Below are 17,315 nucleotides of genomic sequence, written 5' to 3' on the forward strand. Positions count from 1 at the left end.
TAGGAAGGAAGCTTTGTACTGGGAATATCAAATGACCACAAGCTAGGGGGCAAGGGAGAGAAAAATGTGGGTACAGAAATGCCAGCAAAATGTGCCTGAACTTAAAGTCAAGAGACAGCTTTCTCAGGCATCAGCATCTTGGGCTTTCAACACCAACTTATTTTTTTTTAATATATTTTATTGATTTTTTTACAGAGAAGAAGGGAGAGGGATAGAGAGTTAGAAACATCGATGAGAGAGATGGATCAGCTGCCTCCTGCACGCCCCCCACTGGGGATGTGCCTGCAACCAGGGTACATGCCCTTGACCAGAATCGAACCCGGGACCCTTGAGTCCGCAGGCCGACGCTCTATCCACTGAGCCAAACCGGTTTAACACCAACTTATTCTTAAAGGAGGAGAATTTTTTGTCAGTTGGAATCACCTTAGAAAACTGAAATATATATATAAAATGGATATCAAGGGGGAGGTTTTCATTGACTGTTAAAGTCGGGAAAATGTTCCTGCCCAGGATGGCTCTGATGGGCAGATATTTTCTGAGAAAGGACAGCTGAGGCCTGTGGTCATTTCATGTCAATGGCTCAAATGCGTTGGTCTCCTCTCCCCCTTGCTCCCTCCCCATCATTCTCTCTCCCTTTTTTGCAATCCCTATGGCTACATCTCAACCTGCTACCCAAAATATGCTCATGGCAGTGGCTTAAAGGGACAGGAATCACCACAAAAGAATGCACACACTTGGATGCATATCATATGCAACTCATTGACTGAATATGCCTATGGTGATTTTTCTCAAAAACACTTGTCAGCTTAAAATTATAAATGACTTGAACTGCTGATATCTGTTTCATTTTGGCTATTAGGTGGTCAGGATGTCTAATGTAGGAAGGAGAAAATGATCAAATGTCCCAGAAATCAACAGACCCTTGTTTGCCTTTTATTTTAATGATTAAAATTCACTTCTAACTGAAGGCAGTACCAACTGTTTGTTCTATCCTTTGAAATTAAAAAGAAATCAAACATTAAAAAACAACAACAACAACATATTACCCCGGTACAAAGTTAAGTTATAAGCTCTGAGGTAGAACATGCTTACTGTGCTTAAGTAATAAACCATGTACAAATTTAGCAACAACTCATCATATTAAATGTCGTTACCTTTGACACTGGCATTTTCCAGTATCATTACAGATAGCACTGGTTAAGGATGGCCGAAGTAATCAAATCCATTAAAGCCCAAGTCTCAAACAAAACTGCACTTCTGAAATAGCCTCCACAGCCTGCTCTGTACCTACAGTGCTCTCTCTCCTGGCTCCTAGCTCCCAGCTTGTGCTCATTTGATATTCCCAGCACAAAACTTCCCTCCTAAAATGCAGACAGGAATTGTATTCTAAATACAAACAGGTTGATTCTCAGAGCTGACCAATGGTTAAAGCACATTTGGTGACTGAATAGTTCTGTAAGGGTTCAGGTACCATGTCGGTTATATTAGCTCATATTTACAAGGGAAAGAATAGAAGGAAAACTATCACATATAATTTTTTTTGTCTTTTCACATTCACTTTTAAGGAACCAAGACAATATTTTAAAAGAAAGTGGTGTGCATCAAAAATTATCAATGGGTAAAGTTAAGTTTCAGTAACAAGTTAGGCAATTAATAATACCTGTAACATGTACTCCTGGGGGAACCTTAAGGTAATGTGCTCAAAGTTAAGAATGAAAAAGACTAATTAATCTGTTGAACATGGTCCATCTTTAGGAGGAAGCACTAAAAATAAGCCTTAAAAACAACTAGCTGTGGCTCAGTGGTTGAGTGTTGACCTCGGAAGCAGAAAATCATGATTCCATCCCAAGGCATGTGGCCAGGATGCAGGCTTGATCCCCAGTAGGGGGCGTGCGGGAGGCAGCCAATCAATGATTCTCTATCATCATTGGTGTTTCCATCTCTCCCTCTCCCTTCCTCTTAGAAATCAATAAAAATATTTTTTTTAAAAAAAAAAACTATAAGCCAGCAAATTGATTTTTCTTAATATGTGCTTTTAAAGTGCTATTTCCCATTCAGGACATAGGACTCCAAGCCGAGGCTAGCTCCTCCACCTTATAGCCGAAAGCAACCAAAACAACAAATGTAAGACAACCAGGGCTTAAAGGTTATCACAAAAGTGTAAAAACGAGTAGTTCATAGATAACCCAGCCACAAAAAGCTTCCCACATTCCTGCATCTCCATCTTTGCTTAGAGAATGCACCACCCAAAAACAAAAAGAGAACGCACCACCCAGCTGGTATCACAAAGTATCCTTAGGTCCTGGGGGACTTATACTGACTACTGAGGTGGCTACCAGCATTTCAACCCAGAAAAAAAAGCAAAACCATTCACCAAAATTATTTCTTAGCATTAATATAAACTATAGGAAGGCATAGTTGTGGTGCCTTTTTTCTCCAAAGGGGAAAAAATAAAATAAAAATCAACTGAACACTTCAAATTATTTGGAAACGTCATACTGTGGATGAAAGGGGCCACATGCTGACCTGACAAGCTCAGGGGAGGCCTGAATGGCAGTCTTGCAAACTCGGAGACCTAAAGTAACCACAAAGGATGGTCTGAAATTAAACTTTAACTAAAAGCAGTGATGGTGGGCAGTTATGTCCTAGGCGGGTATCTTCCCTGACAAGGTCCACCTTTACCTTAACTGAGCCTATCTGTCTTTTTGCATCTGTGATAACATACCCTGGAAATGTCTGGGTAACTTGTGACTTCCCTGTATCTGGAGCCCCTGGGGCACAACCAAATGTGCTGGGCGCCAGGACAGATACCACAAATCCCTTCATCATCATGTTAATTGTTCCTGCACCCACCTAAGGATGGCATCATTTTACTTTTTATCCAATCCCAGGGGTTTCCCTGCTTTGCTTTATCCCTCCTCCTTAATCTATCACCAATGAATTTCATGTAACCCACCTATGTTCCTCCTTGGATTGCAATGTATAAATGCAGATGTAACCCCACCATTCTCCGGAGCATTATCTCAATTTGTTGAGGTTCTGCTTCCCGGCATATGTCGGCAGTTTGGCTCAAATAAACTCACAAAAATTCTTTACAGGTTTCAATGTTTTTTTTACGTTAACAATACCAATCACATTTTCATGTCTTTCCCCCATAAAAATTTTACCTAATATAAAGCAGTTCTACATAAACTAAACCAATAAGAAACAAAACCAACATTCAAATTTGGGCCTTTAATACAGGCTCTTTCTTTTCCATTTCCTTTCTCAGCTGCCTGCCTTCTAACAAGACAAACTTTTGGCAGGAACAGAGAAGGTATCCAGACATTTGGAAGAATGAAACAAGGAAAAGACTAAATGAACAAACGCTGGCACTTGGAAATGAAGCAGTCTTTTAAAACCAAAGCACAAACAGAGGCTAAGTTATATAATACTTTCTGATAAAGAAATTTACTTTTTTAAAATCAGATACATGCAGTTCTCAAGGATCCTTAAGGCAGTTTCTAAATTAGTGTCTTTCAGATCAAACTGAGACAGTAATGTCTAAACAAAACCATCAGCATACACATACCCCACACACAATTCTTTCACACATTTAAGTTTCATGCTATAATCAATACGTGTGCCGTTACTTACTTGCTTCCTTCTGTAATGGGCAAACTGAGAGAGGCCTAGAATAGTTGCGAGAGCACCTCCTCCAGCAAGAATTGTCCCTTTTACTGCCTTCTTAAATGCCATTTCTTAGCCTACAAAAAAAAAAAAGGAAACAAAAAAGTTAATTAGGATTTTCATTACATGAACAGTCCAAATAATAAGGAGACTGTGTATTTATGAAACTATGTTAACCTAGAAAAGAAAATATAAAATAAGTCAGTTACTAACATACCATTTTGAGTATTTCCATTCAAAAACAATAAACAAAAAAAAAACACAAATAAACATGGGAACTGACTATACAAAAGCTCCCTTCCAACAGGAATTAAAGAAAGAAAAGCAAATTAAGGGACAACCGAAGATATTTAAACAGTACAAAGTCAAGAGAGCTGTGAAAAGAAATGTCATTGTGCATCTGACAAAACTGCACACTGTCCTCCCAGATTTGTTCCACCGCTAATCCCCTCCACAAGGAGAACCAGGAGAAGTCTTCTGTCACTCAACATGACAATGAACTCCATGCCTGCTTTGGGTTCTTTGTCAAGTGTTTAATTCACATTGTGGTACAACTCCCCGAGTTTTCCCCTTCCTAATGAAGTTCTCAGTAGAGCCCAAAGCCCACACACTTACATTTCTATCCCTAAAAGAGTCTACTCTACACTTTACAGACAAAAAGGCCCAGGAAACCATGCCTTGATCCTTTCACAAAGTGACAGTTTGAACACTGCTGTAGCTCCTTCCACTAAGGAAACTTTAAAAAGTTACCTCTAGCCGAGTTTGCCTGACACCCCTATTTCAAGGGAAAACCCTCCAGACCAAGTACTCTTTTGTGCCCACTGTTTTTCTAAAGTCTTACATCGTGTTAGCTTTTGACTGTCTTTCTTCTCACCTTTTGTAAAAATATTTCTGCTATTAGACTCATGGTATTTTTTTAAAGTTTTTTTAAAGACAAATATTCTTTACTTTTCAGAAAGCAAAAAAATAAAATAAAATAAATAAAAAGCATAAAAATAAAAATTCCACTGGGGGGGGAAAAAAAAACCTCTTGCCAGTTTTTATTCTGTTAAACAAAAAAAGATAATACTGTGTGATCACCTAAGAAGAATTCAAACCTACAGTCCATAGTACCTGCCTGAGACTTATTCACAAAAGGAGCTGACACACCCACATATTTCAGGGAAGTCACTACCCTATTTTCCTGAATGGGCGGAGGTCTGACCTGTCTAGACGACACACCTTATACTCTACAGATATTTCTTGCCTCAAGAAAGTAGTTGATATAAAGTCAGTTTTAACCGAGGATAATAAAGAATACATATCATCTCAATGTAAATTATGGCAGCTAAAATGTTTGGGTCCTAAAGCAAAGAACCACAGTGCAGTTGGTAACTATGATTCCACAGAAAATTTATTTTGGAATACTATAAGTTATCTACTAAAATAAAAGTTGGCATTTCTTAAAACTTTATTTTTACTCTGATCTCATTCCTTCTGACAAACTCCTAAAGTCTAAGATTCGTCTTTATTATTAAGATTCTCACCAAAAAAACTATTTCACAGGCATACATACGTTCTCTGCTACTGGAGGCATCTTCTTGATCGTCCCTTCTCTCCATCAACCATTCCCTCTCTCCCAAGTTGTGCACAACAGTTGGTATATGCTGGCTAGGCGCCTCCCTTCATCATTCAGTCAACCATAAACAAAACCTCATGTCCCAGGTTTCTCTGATGTAGAAACCATAATTTAGCCAATTTGGAAAGCATCCATTTGTTACAGCTCACCAGCATCGTTCTACTACTGCTGTAAATGCTCACATGGGTGCCAATCGCACAACAGAAACCCTAGCAGCCCAGACGAGATAACATACGATATCCAGGCTAACTGGGTCCCCCTGACAGGCAGGGACAGACAACAGAGACCTAGTTTTATTTACCTAAACAATGTATGTATCTGCCCTCCCCATATCAACAGCAGCCTGGTGGTTCCTTGGATGTGTTTTATAGCTGATTGACTTTAGCTCAGTTTCATTGCTTCTGTCTTGTTGATAATGTCATTTGTGACCTCAGAAAGGAGACCACACATCAGCACAGCCAACTGAGGGATGTCATATAATACAGTCAATGAAAATACTTCAGCAAAGGTGACCACGCAGCCAGTTCATCTTGGAGGCAATTTTTCCAGTTGTCTAAGTTCCTGTATTCCTTGTTCACCTCATTATACGGCTTCAATTTCATTTGTCTGAAGCCAAACCTTGCTAAGTGTCATATTTTCATGGGATTTTTTCAATGAGCCACTAATACTAACCAAAAAAAAATAAACTGCATTAACACATTATTTTGCAAAGTTAGTAATAATATTGACTATAATCAATAATTTCTTTTTTTCAGTAATTTCATAAGATAATCTATACTTAGGGAATCATTATTTCTATTGTGATCAAATTCATCCATAAGATCATCTACCTAGTTGTAATGAGTAAATCACTCTTACAGGTAATTCAAAAACAAAAGTACACACGCACGTACACACACACACACACACACACAGAGCACAGAATCAGTCAATTTGACCTGGCTCTCCTAAGATGATGATGATGATGATGATGATGATGATGATGACGACAACGAGACAATGATGATGATTAATATTTATCATTTATTATCTGCTAATCTAGTAAGTACTATGCTTTTAATTCTTTATATATATCAGCTCACATCAACCTTACAACAACCTAATTTCATAAAAGAGGAAATAGGGGACTTGCCCAAGGCCACTCCCTAGTAAGTGACAAAACCACAGCTTAGTCTATGTTCTTAAGCATGGGTGGGTCTGCCCTGCCTTTGTTCTCAAAGAGACACCCCAGGTTTTTCTGTTACTCCCAAAGGAAAGTCCTATTGTCAAAACTCCCTCAAAGTGTACAGTCCCTTGACTAAGGCAGTGAAGAGCCCTCTGATAAAATATCTACTGGTAACCTTCTGCCAGATAATGTAAGGACTTTATTTCAATGCTGAAAGAAATGTAAAGCCAGATAAATATAAACCACATGCTCTGGAGTACTTATACCCATTTACATTCCATTATAAGGAGAAAAGTTTGCACACTTATTATAAAAAGAAAAGATGTTTCCTTCTAAGTAAAAGCTGCAACCAGTAACTTAGCCAAGAGGAACAAGAATATCAATACATTTTTACATTTTGCAACTAAAATTGTGAGAAAATCAAGGTAGAAAAATTATCCAAAAATATTAGCTTAGGCCCTTGCCGAGTGCTCAGTGGTTAGAATGCCCGTCGACCTGAGGACTAAAGGGTCTCGGATTCGATTCTGGTCAAGGGCACGTACCTCGGTTGCAGGTTCGATTACTGCCCTGGTTCGGGAGCATGCGGGAGGCAGCCAATTGATATGTCTCTCACACCAATGTTTCTCTCTGTCTGTACCCCTCCCTTCCACTCTCTAAAAATTGTGGACGAAAGGGGCCACATGCTGACCTGACAAGCTCAGGGGAGGCCTGAATGGCGGTCTTGCAAACTCGGAGACCTAAAGTAACCACAAAGGATGGTCTGAAATTAAACTTTAACTAAAAGCAGTGATGGTGGGCAGTTATGTCCTAGGCCGGTGTCTTCACTGACAAGGTCCACCTTTACCTTAACTGAGCCCATCTGTCTTTTTGCATCTGTGATAACACACCCTGGAAATGTCTGGGTAACTTGTGACTTCCCTGTATCTGGAGCCCCTGGGGCACAACCAAATGTACTGGGCGCCAGGACAGATACCACAAATCCCTTCATCATCATGTTAATTGTTCCTGCACCCACCTAAGGATGTGTCCATCATTTTACTTTTTATCCAATCCAGGGGTTTCCCTGCTTTGCTTTATCCCTCCTCCTTAATCTATCACCAATGAATTTCATGTAACCCACCTATGTTCCTCCTTGGATTGCAATGTATAAATGCAGATGTAACCCCACCATTCTCCGGAGCATTATCTCAATTCGTTGAGGTTCTCCTTCCTGGCATATGTCGACAGTTTGGCTCAAATAAACTCACAAAAATTCTTTACAGGTTTCGCCAAACCGGTTTGGCTCAGTGGATAGAGCGTTGGCCTGCGGACTCAAGGGTCCCGGGTTCGATTCCAGTCAGGGGCATGTACCTTGGTTGCGGGCACGTCCTCACTGGGGGGCGTGCAGGAGGCAGCTGATCGATCTCTCTCATCGATGTTTCTGACTTTCTATCCCTCTCCCTCCTTCTCTGTAAAAAATCAATAAAATATATTTTTAAAAAAAAATTCTTTACAGGTTTCAATGGTTTTTTTACGTTAACAAAATCAATGGAAAAAAATATACCCTTGGGTGAGGATTAACAACAACAAAATTAGCTTAGTCAGCATAGCCTGATGTCCATATTTAATAGCCCATGAATTAAATCACAAATACACTGACTCAGGAGTGATTCCTGCATTTGCATAGACCAGTGCCAGCCCTCAAACTCTTGCAAGGAGAACACCAGCTCAACTAAACAAAACCCTAAATGAAAGATACTCATTTAAATATATATATGAGTGTATCAACTACCCTGAAGAGGATCACAATCAATTTGGAGGATTAAATATCAAAGTCTGTCTTGTAACTCTGTCTTATAACTAATTGTGCTATATATTGAGTGCTGTTAATGCTCTGATAGACAAAAGACCCTCAATAGCCAAATCAATCTTGAGAAAGAACAAAGCTGAAGGTAACACAATTCCTGATTTCACATTATATTACATAGCTATAGTAATCAAAACAGTATGGCATTGGCATGAAACCACACAGAGATCAATGAAACAAAATAAAGAGCTCAAAAAATAAATGCACAAATATACTGTCAATTAATTTTTGACACAGGAGTCAAGAATATTCCATTAGGAAAAAGATAATCTCTTCAGTGAATTGTGGTAGGAAAACTGGACAAACACATGCAAAAGACTGAAACTGGATCTCTATCTTGCATCACACACAAAAATCAACTCAATATAGATTAAAGACTTAAAAACAGCCCTAGCCGGTTTGGCTCAGTACATAGAACGTCAGTCTGAGGATGGAAGGGTCCCGGGTTCGATTCCAGTCAAGGGCACATAAATAGGTTGCAGGCTCCTCCCCAGCCCAGACTCTGGTGGGGGCTCATGCAGGAGGCAACCAATCAATGTGTTTCTCTCACATCAATATTTCTCTGTCTTTCCCTCTCCCTTCCACTCTAAAATCAATGGAAAATATCCTCGAGTGAGGATTAACAAAAAAATAAAAATTAAAAATAAATAAAAATGTGAGAGTTCCCTTTACACAACAACAACAAAAAAAGACTTAAATGTAAGACTTGAAACCATAAAATTCTTAGAAGGAAACAAAGAGTGAGCTTATAACACAGAGGGACCAATAGCAGGCAATGAAATAGTCCCCATGTGAGAGAATGAGAGCCTGGCTTAAGATCATTTCAAAAGTTCAAAATGCAGAGATTGAGGCTTTGCAGAAATCTAATGACAGCACCAAAATAGAAACCAGGGCAGGACCTGACAACTGATTACAAAGGAAGCAGGAAGAGACTTAACACCACAAGGGGTTTTACCCTGGTAACTGGGGGCTGCCCTCAACATTACACTATTACACTTTAGAAAGAGAAGTAGGTTTAAGGGAGAAGAGCTTAGTTTGGAATTAAAGAAATTTGAGATCTTGATAGAACACCAACTTAGAGAAAACAGTAAAAAAAAAAAAAAAAAAAAAAAAAAAAAAAGGACAGGTGGGTCTCAAACTCACAGGAGTAGTCAGAGGTGAAGCTACGGTTTGAGGAATCTTCTGCCAGAGCTACAGATATAACTACACAATTCATGTACTTGGGCCAAACAAAAACTGGGTTTACCACTCCTCAAAGTCTGTTAACCCCTGCTTTTATATAAACCTGCAATTTACCTGGCTCAACCTAATTCTTAGCTGTCCTTTAGGAGTCCCATTAAAAATACAGTGACTCCACCCTGCCGAGGTGGCTCAGTGGTTCAGCATCGACCTATGAACCAGGCAGTCATGGTTCAATCCCCAGTCAGGGCACATGCTGGAGTTGTGAGCTCCATCCCCAGTGTGGGGCATGCAGGAGGCAGCTGATCAATGATTCTCATCATTGATGTTTCTATCTCTCTCTCTCCCTCCCTTCCTCTCTGAAATCAATAAAAATATTTTAAAAAAATATATATAGTGACACCAACAAGAATAACTACTCAGATCCTATTTCAAATACTCCTTGAATGCTCACCCTTTCTGCCTCCTATTCAGACAGAAGGCTACTCTCCCAGCTAAATCATATATTTGAATGATTAAACCACACATTTTAAACTTAAAAACAAGAAATAACCACCCACTAAAAAAAAGGTTGAGGGTCCCTTCAGCAACCACGCACCAGCAAATTTATTCCAGAACAAGAGCACAATTCCTGGCCCCTGAATTCTTGAAATAGCATTCACAAACTCCTCTCCCTATCTTGCAGCCCTAGCTTCTCTCTTAATTTAGCATAAATGAAAATCCATCCATATGGATTTATCACTCTTCCTTGGATATCCACCCAGGGCCTTCACCTTTACAAAAATTCTCCTATCCTTGGACCTCTGGTATAGAAATAGCAATTTCCTTTCCAATCTTCATGCTCTCATTAACTTAAGAGAAACTGGGACTTCTCAGGGTTTTGAGTCTTTTGCCAGCATAGATGTAAGCATATTTCTTCTCATCTTTTACAAGAGTAGTCAGTGTTTGCTTGGGGAGGGGAGAGAGGAGGAGAAGGTATAGCTCAAAGACCATTTTCAGAAGAGTCATTTCAATCATAAGCCTTGCAGTCCTTGGGGCCTGTGTTCTCTAGCAAGATATAAAGGATTCCATGCCACTCTGATCACATTCACTGAGAAATCCAGGTGAGTGAGGAATTTAAAATATAAAACGAACTGCTCAGTGGTTCAGTGTTGAGCTATGAACCAGGAAATCATGGTTCAAATCCTGTTTGAGGCACATGCCTGGGTTGCGGGCTCGATCCCCAGTGGGGGGCATGCAGGAGGCAGCCGGTCAATGATCCTCTCACATCATTGATGTTTCTATCTCTCTCACTCTCCCTTCCTCTCTGAAATCAATAAACAATATTTTTAAAAATAACTAAAATAAAAAACATAAAATGAAAACACCAGGATGTAATCTACAAGTATGAAGCCCTTTACATAGCATGTGCAGTTTCAAAGTAGCAAGAAGCTCTTTATACTTCAATTGTGCAGGCACTTACCTTATAGCTGTGCAGGAAAAACGCCCCCTCATCTACTTTGAGTCATAACACTCTAACCCACAGAAGGAACAACTGAAAGGGCCAGGCCTCAAGGTCCACCTGTATACAAAATCAGTGTCTTACAGGAGATGGTCATAGGAATCTTACAAAATAAGGGTGCGGGATCTCAACAGAGGAAGTCCTATGCAATCAAGGAACTTGCAGCAAGTCCCCAGCAAAATGGAACAAAAGGGCGTGAGCTCTAAACTACCTTCCCACCCAGCAGCCTCATTTTAACTATAAAAGCCAAGGTTTCTGGGTGTTTTGAACTAAACATGCTTCAACAAAGCAAACCCTTTATCATTCCAATTGGTGTGACAGCAAATGTTGTGAACACTTCTCTACAAGAAAGAATATACTGGTTTAGGCATACCCAGCACATGCTGATAAAGTGCTTAACACAGTATCAAAGCACACCATGTACTACTACCTTCTCTTTCCCCAGGGCTGACACTACACTGTCAAAACCGCAAAGGAATTCTCCCCAGCGAAGCAGAGAGGCACTTCCACACACATACTGGTACATCTCACATGGCAGCATGTGGTCCTGCAGAAACACACATGCTTTTTGAAAGCTGTCAGACATAAATGAACAAAATAGTCAACATCAGAGGCCCCCAACCTCTTCTTTGGAAAAAGAGCGAAGTCCTAGTCCATAAACTGAAAACTTACTTGTCCTTTTTTGGGTTGTTTGAAACACTGTAAGAAAGAACTTAGGCCAAATCTCAATAGGAAATTGACCCAAGGGTTATCCTCAAAAGATTATCCCAATAGAAATAAGTGAATATACTAAGTCACGAGGAAATAGTAGCCACGTTTATCTTTTAATCACCTTCTACTCGCCTTTCCCTTATTATAAATAAATAAATTATTTAATTAATTTTTAAAGCCATAAACACAACAATGACAACCTCTTCTGAAGCTATTGAGAAAAATATTTTCCTGATAAAACAAGATAAATGAAAGAACCCAGTAAAAGTCAGCAGAAAAGTTAGAAATACAATGGATCCTCAGATTCTGGATGGCCAAAATTTTGGACTGTGGCTCATTCGGAAGCTACAGCTACATAATCACACATTCCTGGCTCAGCATCCAAACCCTAGCTTTGTCCTTGCCTTTCACACCCTATCAGGAAGACAGACTGCTTTAGGAAAAGCATGTTCTATTCCAATCAATTTCCCCCAGGAAATCCCAAGCCAGAAGGGCCCAACCCAAAGATTGGGGGGGTGGGGGGGGTGGGGGGGGAGTATATAATCAAAGAAAGAGGATTCCATAAAGACAAAAAAAAGTAACAAAAATCAGGAAACAAAGAGAAAATGAAAGAGGACAAACATTTCATATGTATTGGTTCTAGCTTCTAGCAAGAAAGTACTTTGGAAAAGCTTCCTCCTAATCTCCCTGAGCACTGTTAGGTCAGGTATATTCTTTCAGGGTCAAACACACAGCTACAGAGGACTGAGAAGAGGTTAGCCCAGGACCATTCCTCAGCTCAAAGCAGGGCAGGAGACTAGAAACTTGACAGAAGGAGGAGTTGGCACAGAGAAGGGTTGAGCTGGTTCCAGAAGTTCAAATCAGTTTAATAAAAGCCACCAAAAAAAGAGAGAGAGAGAACAGGTCAACAACCATTGAAAATAAGTCAGTTAATACAGGGTGTTGAAAAAAAAAGAGACAGAAGAAGATATAAACAAGTGGAAGAATATTCTTTCTTTGTTCATGGATTTGCAGAATTAACATCATTAAAATGTCCATACTACCCAAGGCAATCTGTAGATTCAATGTAATCCCTATTAAAATAACAATGGCATATTTCACAATTCTAGGGCAAACACTCCAAAAATTTATATGGAATCAAAAAAGACCCCAAATAGCTGCAGCAATCTTGAGAAAGAAGAACAAAGTTGCAGGGATCACAATACCAGATATCAAGTTATACTACAAAGCCACCGTAATCAAAACAGCCTGGTACTGGCACAAGAACAGGCATATAGATCAATGGAACAGAACCAGAGAACCAGAAATCAACCCAACTCATTACACTCAATTAATATTTGACAAAGGAGGCAAGAGTATACAATGGAGTCAAGACAGTCTCTTCAATAAATGGTGTTGGGAAAATTGGACAGATACATGCAAAAAAAATGAAACTAGACCACTAATTTACATTATACACAAGAATAAACTCAGAATGGATGAAAGACCTAAATGTTAGCTGGGAAACCATAAAAATCCTAGAAGAAACCATTAGGCAGCAAAATCTCAGACATCTCTCATAGCAATATGTTTAAGGATACATCTTCTAGGGAAAAGGAAACTAAGGCAAAAATAAACAAATGGGACTACATCAAAATAAAAAGTTTCTGCACAGCAAAAGAAACCATCAACAAAATGAGTAGGGAGGCCACTGTATGGGAAAAAGAAGTGCTTTAGATAATTAAGTTTCTATTGGCCTGGATCTTAATTACAGATGTCTTTTATTATTTTTGTTTTGTTTTGTTTTTGTTAATCCTCACCTGAGGATATTTTTGCCACTGATTTTTAGAGAAAGTGGAAGGGAAAGGAAGAGATAGAGAGAGAAAAACAACTATGTAAGAAAGACACATCAATTGGTTGTCTCCCACAGGAACCCTGACTGAGGCAAGGATGGAGCCTGCAACCAAGGCAGGTGCCCTTGACCTGAATCAAACCCAAGACCCTTCAGTCCTCAGACCAACACCCTAACCACTAACCAAAAAAAAAAAAAAAAAAAAAAAAACTATTTCTAAATGTAGTCATCCTTCTTTGAAGTCTCAAAAAATCTTAAAGGCCCTACCTGGTTTGGCTCAGTGGATAGATCATCGGCCTGTGGACTCAAGGGTCCCAGGTTCGATTCCCAGTCAGGGCACAGGCCTGGACTGTGGGGTGTGCAGGAGGCAGCTGATCAAATGATTCTCTCTCATCACTGATGTTTCTATCTCTTTCTCCCTCTCCCTTCCTCTCTGAAATCAATAAAAAATATTTTTTAAAAAATCTTAAAGAAGAAACTCAAGATCATTATTCTGAAATCTCTTATTTTTTTGAGTAGCAGAGATGAAGGTTTGAGAATCTGCCTTGCAACATAAAAACCTTTGAAAAGTTGGATTTTTTAAATTTTCAAAATGCTGATGCCAACTGATTTAACTTTCCCTAATTATTTTTATCACTGAATGAAAGGGAAAAGTACCACTTCTTTCAGAAGTTCAGTTGCAATTGCATTACATTTTTATCACTAGAAATACATTTTAGGTAATACTTGTTGAACGTAGTTCATGAAATCCTGAGCTCACTAATAAAAACTATGACTGATAATTTTTTATAATTAGTTATAGCACAATAACTTCAGTTAATTTAATTTACTTACATTATTTTTTGAAAAAAATAGTTCTAAATTTGATCATAGCTCTATTACAGCTCTATTAGTGCACACACCATGGCTGAGAGTTATAACAGGGACCAAGAAGTATGCTGGGATGGGAGAACACTGTTCTACTTCCTTCAGCTTGAGAATATCTTCAGGAAATAAAGCTAACCACAATTTTCATCCCGTAGCTTTTTTCCCTCTGTAGCCTGCTGAATTTACATTTAAAATTCACTCCTGGCGGGTTTGGCTCAGTGGATAGAGTGTAGGCCTGCTGACTGAAGGGTCTCAGGTTCGATTCTGGTCAAGGGCACATGCTCGGATTGTGGGCTCGATCCCCAGTAGGGGGTGTGCAGAAGGCAGCCGATCAATGATTCTCTCTCATCATTGCTGTTTCTATCCCTCTCCCTCTCCCTTCCTCTCTGAAATCAAAAAATATATATTTTTTAAAAAGCATCCACCCATGGATTGAAGGATCCCAGGTTCAATTCCAGTCAAGGGCACATGCAGGCTCAATCCCAGGACCCACTCAGGGCTCAGGGCTCAGGGCTCAGGGCTCAGGGCTCATGCAGGAGGCAACCAATCGATGTGTCTCTCTCACATCGCTGTTTCTCTCTCTCCCCCACCCCCCTTCCCTTCCACTCTCTCTAAAAACCAATGGGAAAATATACTCAGGTGAGGATTAGCAAAAATAAAATAAAATTCACTCCCCTACACATCTAACTAATAACCTGCTGCAAGTATAGATGTAACTCTCAACAAGGTCCAAATTACACACATAAAGCATCATGCAAAATAAATCTAAAATGTACTAGAGTTAAAATGTATTTTTAGCTTAGCAATTATACTCCCTGAAAAATGACGGGACTCTTAAGGAAATAAGGATCAGGCAACAGAAGAGACAGATTCCAATAACAATTTCATTCCGAAGTATGAAATACAAATCATACAACATCTTATAAATGCTCCATTCCTTCATCCCCCAAAATGGGAAAGAAAAAATAATAGTTCTTCCTTCACCTATGCAAAAATACTACGCAAAGCTATAGCTCCACCTCCTTAGTCATCTTGGCTAAAACAAACTTGGTCATAAGATCTTATTTGCCCCACTTGAATAGGCATCCTCTTCAAACCTCTCCTTTTAGATTTTTCTTTTCTTCTTGAAAAGGACTGGCACACACCCTAAGTAGAAAGCATTCAAGTCCTAGACTATTAACAAGTCTAGTCACTGTGCATGAGACAGCTGTGTACCAACATTACACAGCTAATACCCTTGCATTTGACATTCTAAAATTTAAACAGCATACCCGGGTGGCTCAGTTGGTTGGGGTGTTGTCCCATACACCAAAAGATTGCAGGTTCAATTCCCAGTCAGGGCACATCCTTGACTGCGGTTTCAATCCCAGGTTGAGACGCATATAGGAGGCAACCAATTTATGTTTTTCACTCACATCAGTATTTTCCCTCGTCCTCTCTTTCTCTTCTCTTCTCCTCTCTCTCTCTCTCTCTCTCTCTCTCTCTCTCTCTCTCTCTCTCTCTCTCTCCCCCTCTCTAAAAAACAATAAGAAAAAATTTTTAAATAGCATGAACCTAAGAAGATAAAAGGATTCTACTCAATATTGTCTCTAGAGCCGCTATTGCTACAGAAGGTAAAAAGGAAAAAAAAAGAAGAAGAAAAAAAAAAAAGACTCTATGTTATTCTTATTCTCAAAACAAGATTTTTAAAAAGCACCAGCAAGGTGAGATTAAGGAAACTTGCCTTCTAATTCTGTTTCTACCACCAGCTTGCTTTGTGATTTCAGGCAAATCATTTGAAAGTGTGGTTCCTCGTGCCACCTATAAAGTATCTCTGAAAATGTCCAGAGCTATTTTAACTTTAAATTCATATTATTTCATTATTTTCTTCATTCAATAGGCACAAGGAAAAAAAACACACAATAAAGACAAAAAAAAAAAAAAAACCTTACCCATTAAAGGTGATACTATCTTAATGTCCTATTTATTTAGCTGTATTGGGTAATAAGGCTTGAATTCATTCTTTCATTCATTAATTATTGACAGACCATCTAACATGTGCTAGGCACTGAACGTACAACTAAGAACAAATATACAAAACTCCTGCCCTGCAAGAGTTTACATTTGAGTGAAGTTTACAGGTGTGTGTTTTTATGTCTAAACTACTTTGAATTAAAATATCTCAAAAATACAAGTCATAGTCTTCTTCTTAAATAAAGGATATTGCCCATGAAGTCAATATTGATGACTCAGAGCCATCCAAATGAACATCAAACTATGCCATCAAAGGGCGGTGCCCTCAGGAAAGCACAGGGACAACAGTATCAGCCCGTTTACTGAGTGGCCCCAAACAACAGCCTGTTCCATTTGAATTCTTTTCCTGTCTGCTTCACAAAGTTTTCCTGTTTCTTCCAAACTGTCAGGCTGCTGGTAATTTTCCCTTTTGATCTTGGAGCTCTCCAGCTCACTTCTAACTCGTTACCACTGTGGTCAGAAGAATGAGAGCCACGTTAGCTAAAACTGTGTTTAAAATACAAATAAATAATTCTGAGCAAGGCAGAAGGAACAACTTATCAGCATTTTAGCATTTGGATTTCAACAGTCTGGCTCTATCTACTCAAAGGTCTTTGCTCCCTTCCTTCCTGAGTTCTAGGTCAGAAGAGTTCACCTAGAAGTTTGCTGTACACAATATGGATGAAACAAACACCACCAACTTCAGAAGAGTATGAAGATTAAGAACTTCAAACCAGACACAAGCGCAAGTTCAAGATTAGAAAAGGGAAATTCTTATTTCAATTCCATCTCATCTGAACAGAACCCAAATTCTCTTGGGGGGAAAAAAATGCGGCAAAGCTGTCTGCTTCTGATCGATGAATAATTAGAACCATTTTTCTGTGCTATCATGGATTTAAAGAAGACTTTACAGATAAATTGGCCAAAAAATAATCT

General features: G+C 39.2%; 1 protein-coding gene across 2 annotated transcripts in view; it reads right to left on the minus strand.

The window, feature by feature from the left end:
* GPD2 (glycerol-3-phosphate dehydrogenase 2) overlaps positions 1 to 17,315 on the minus strand; it is a 142,213-nt gene that overhangs the window by 100,084 nt on the left and 24,814 nt on the right. For both annotated transcript variants that reach the window (XM_081095591.1, XM_081095590.1), the window contains exon 2: positions 3,637 to 3,746. In XM_081095591.1, coding sequence (XP_080951717.1) covers positions 3,637 to 3,738 — 102 coding nt within the window. In that variant the 5' untranslated portion in view covers positions 3,739 to 3,746. The remainder of the gene's footprint in view (positions 1 to 3,636; positions 3,747 to 17,315) is intronic.

Source organism: Myotis nattereri (assembly GCF_964212035.1).
Source record: "Myotis nattereri genome assembly, chromosome: 7".
NCBI classification, from domain to species: Eukaryota; Metazoa; Chordata; class Mammalia; order Chiroptera; family Vespertilionidae; genus Myotis; species Myotis nattereri.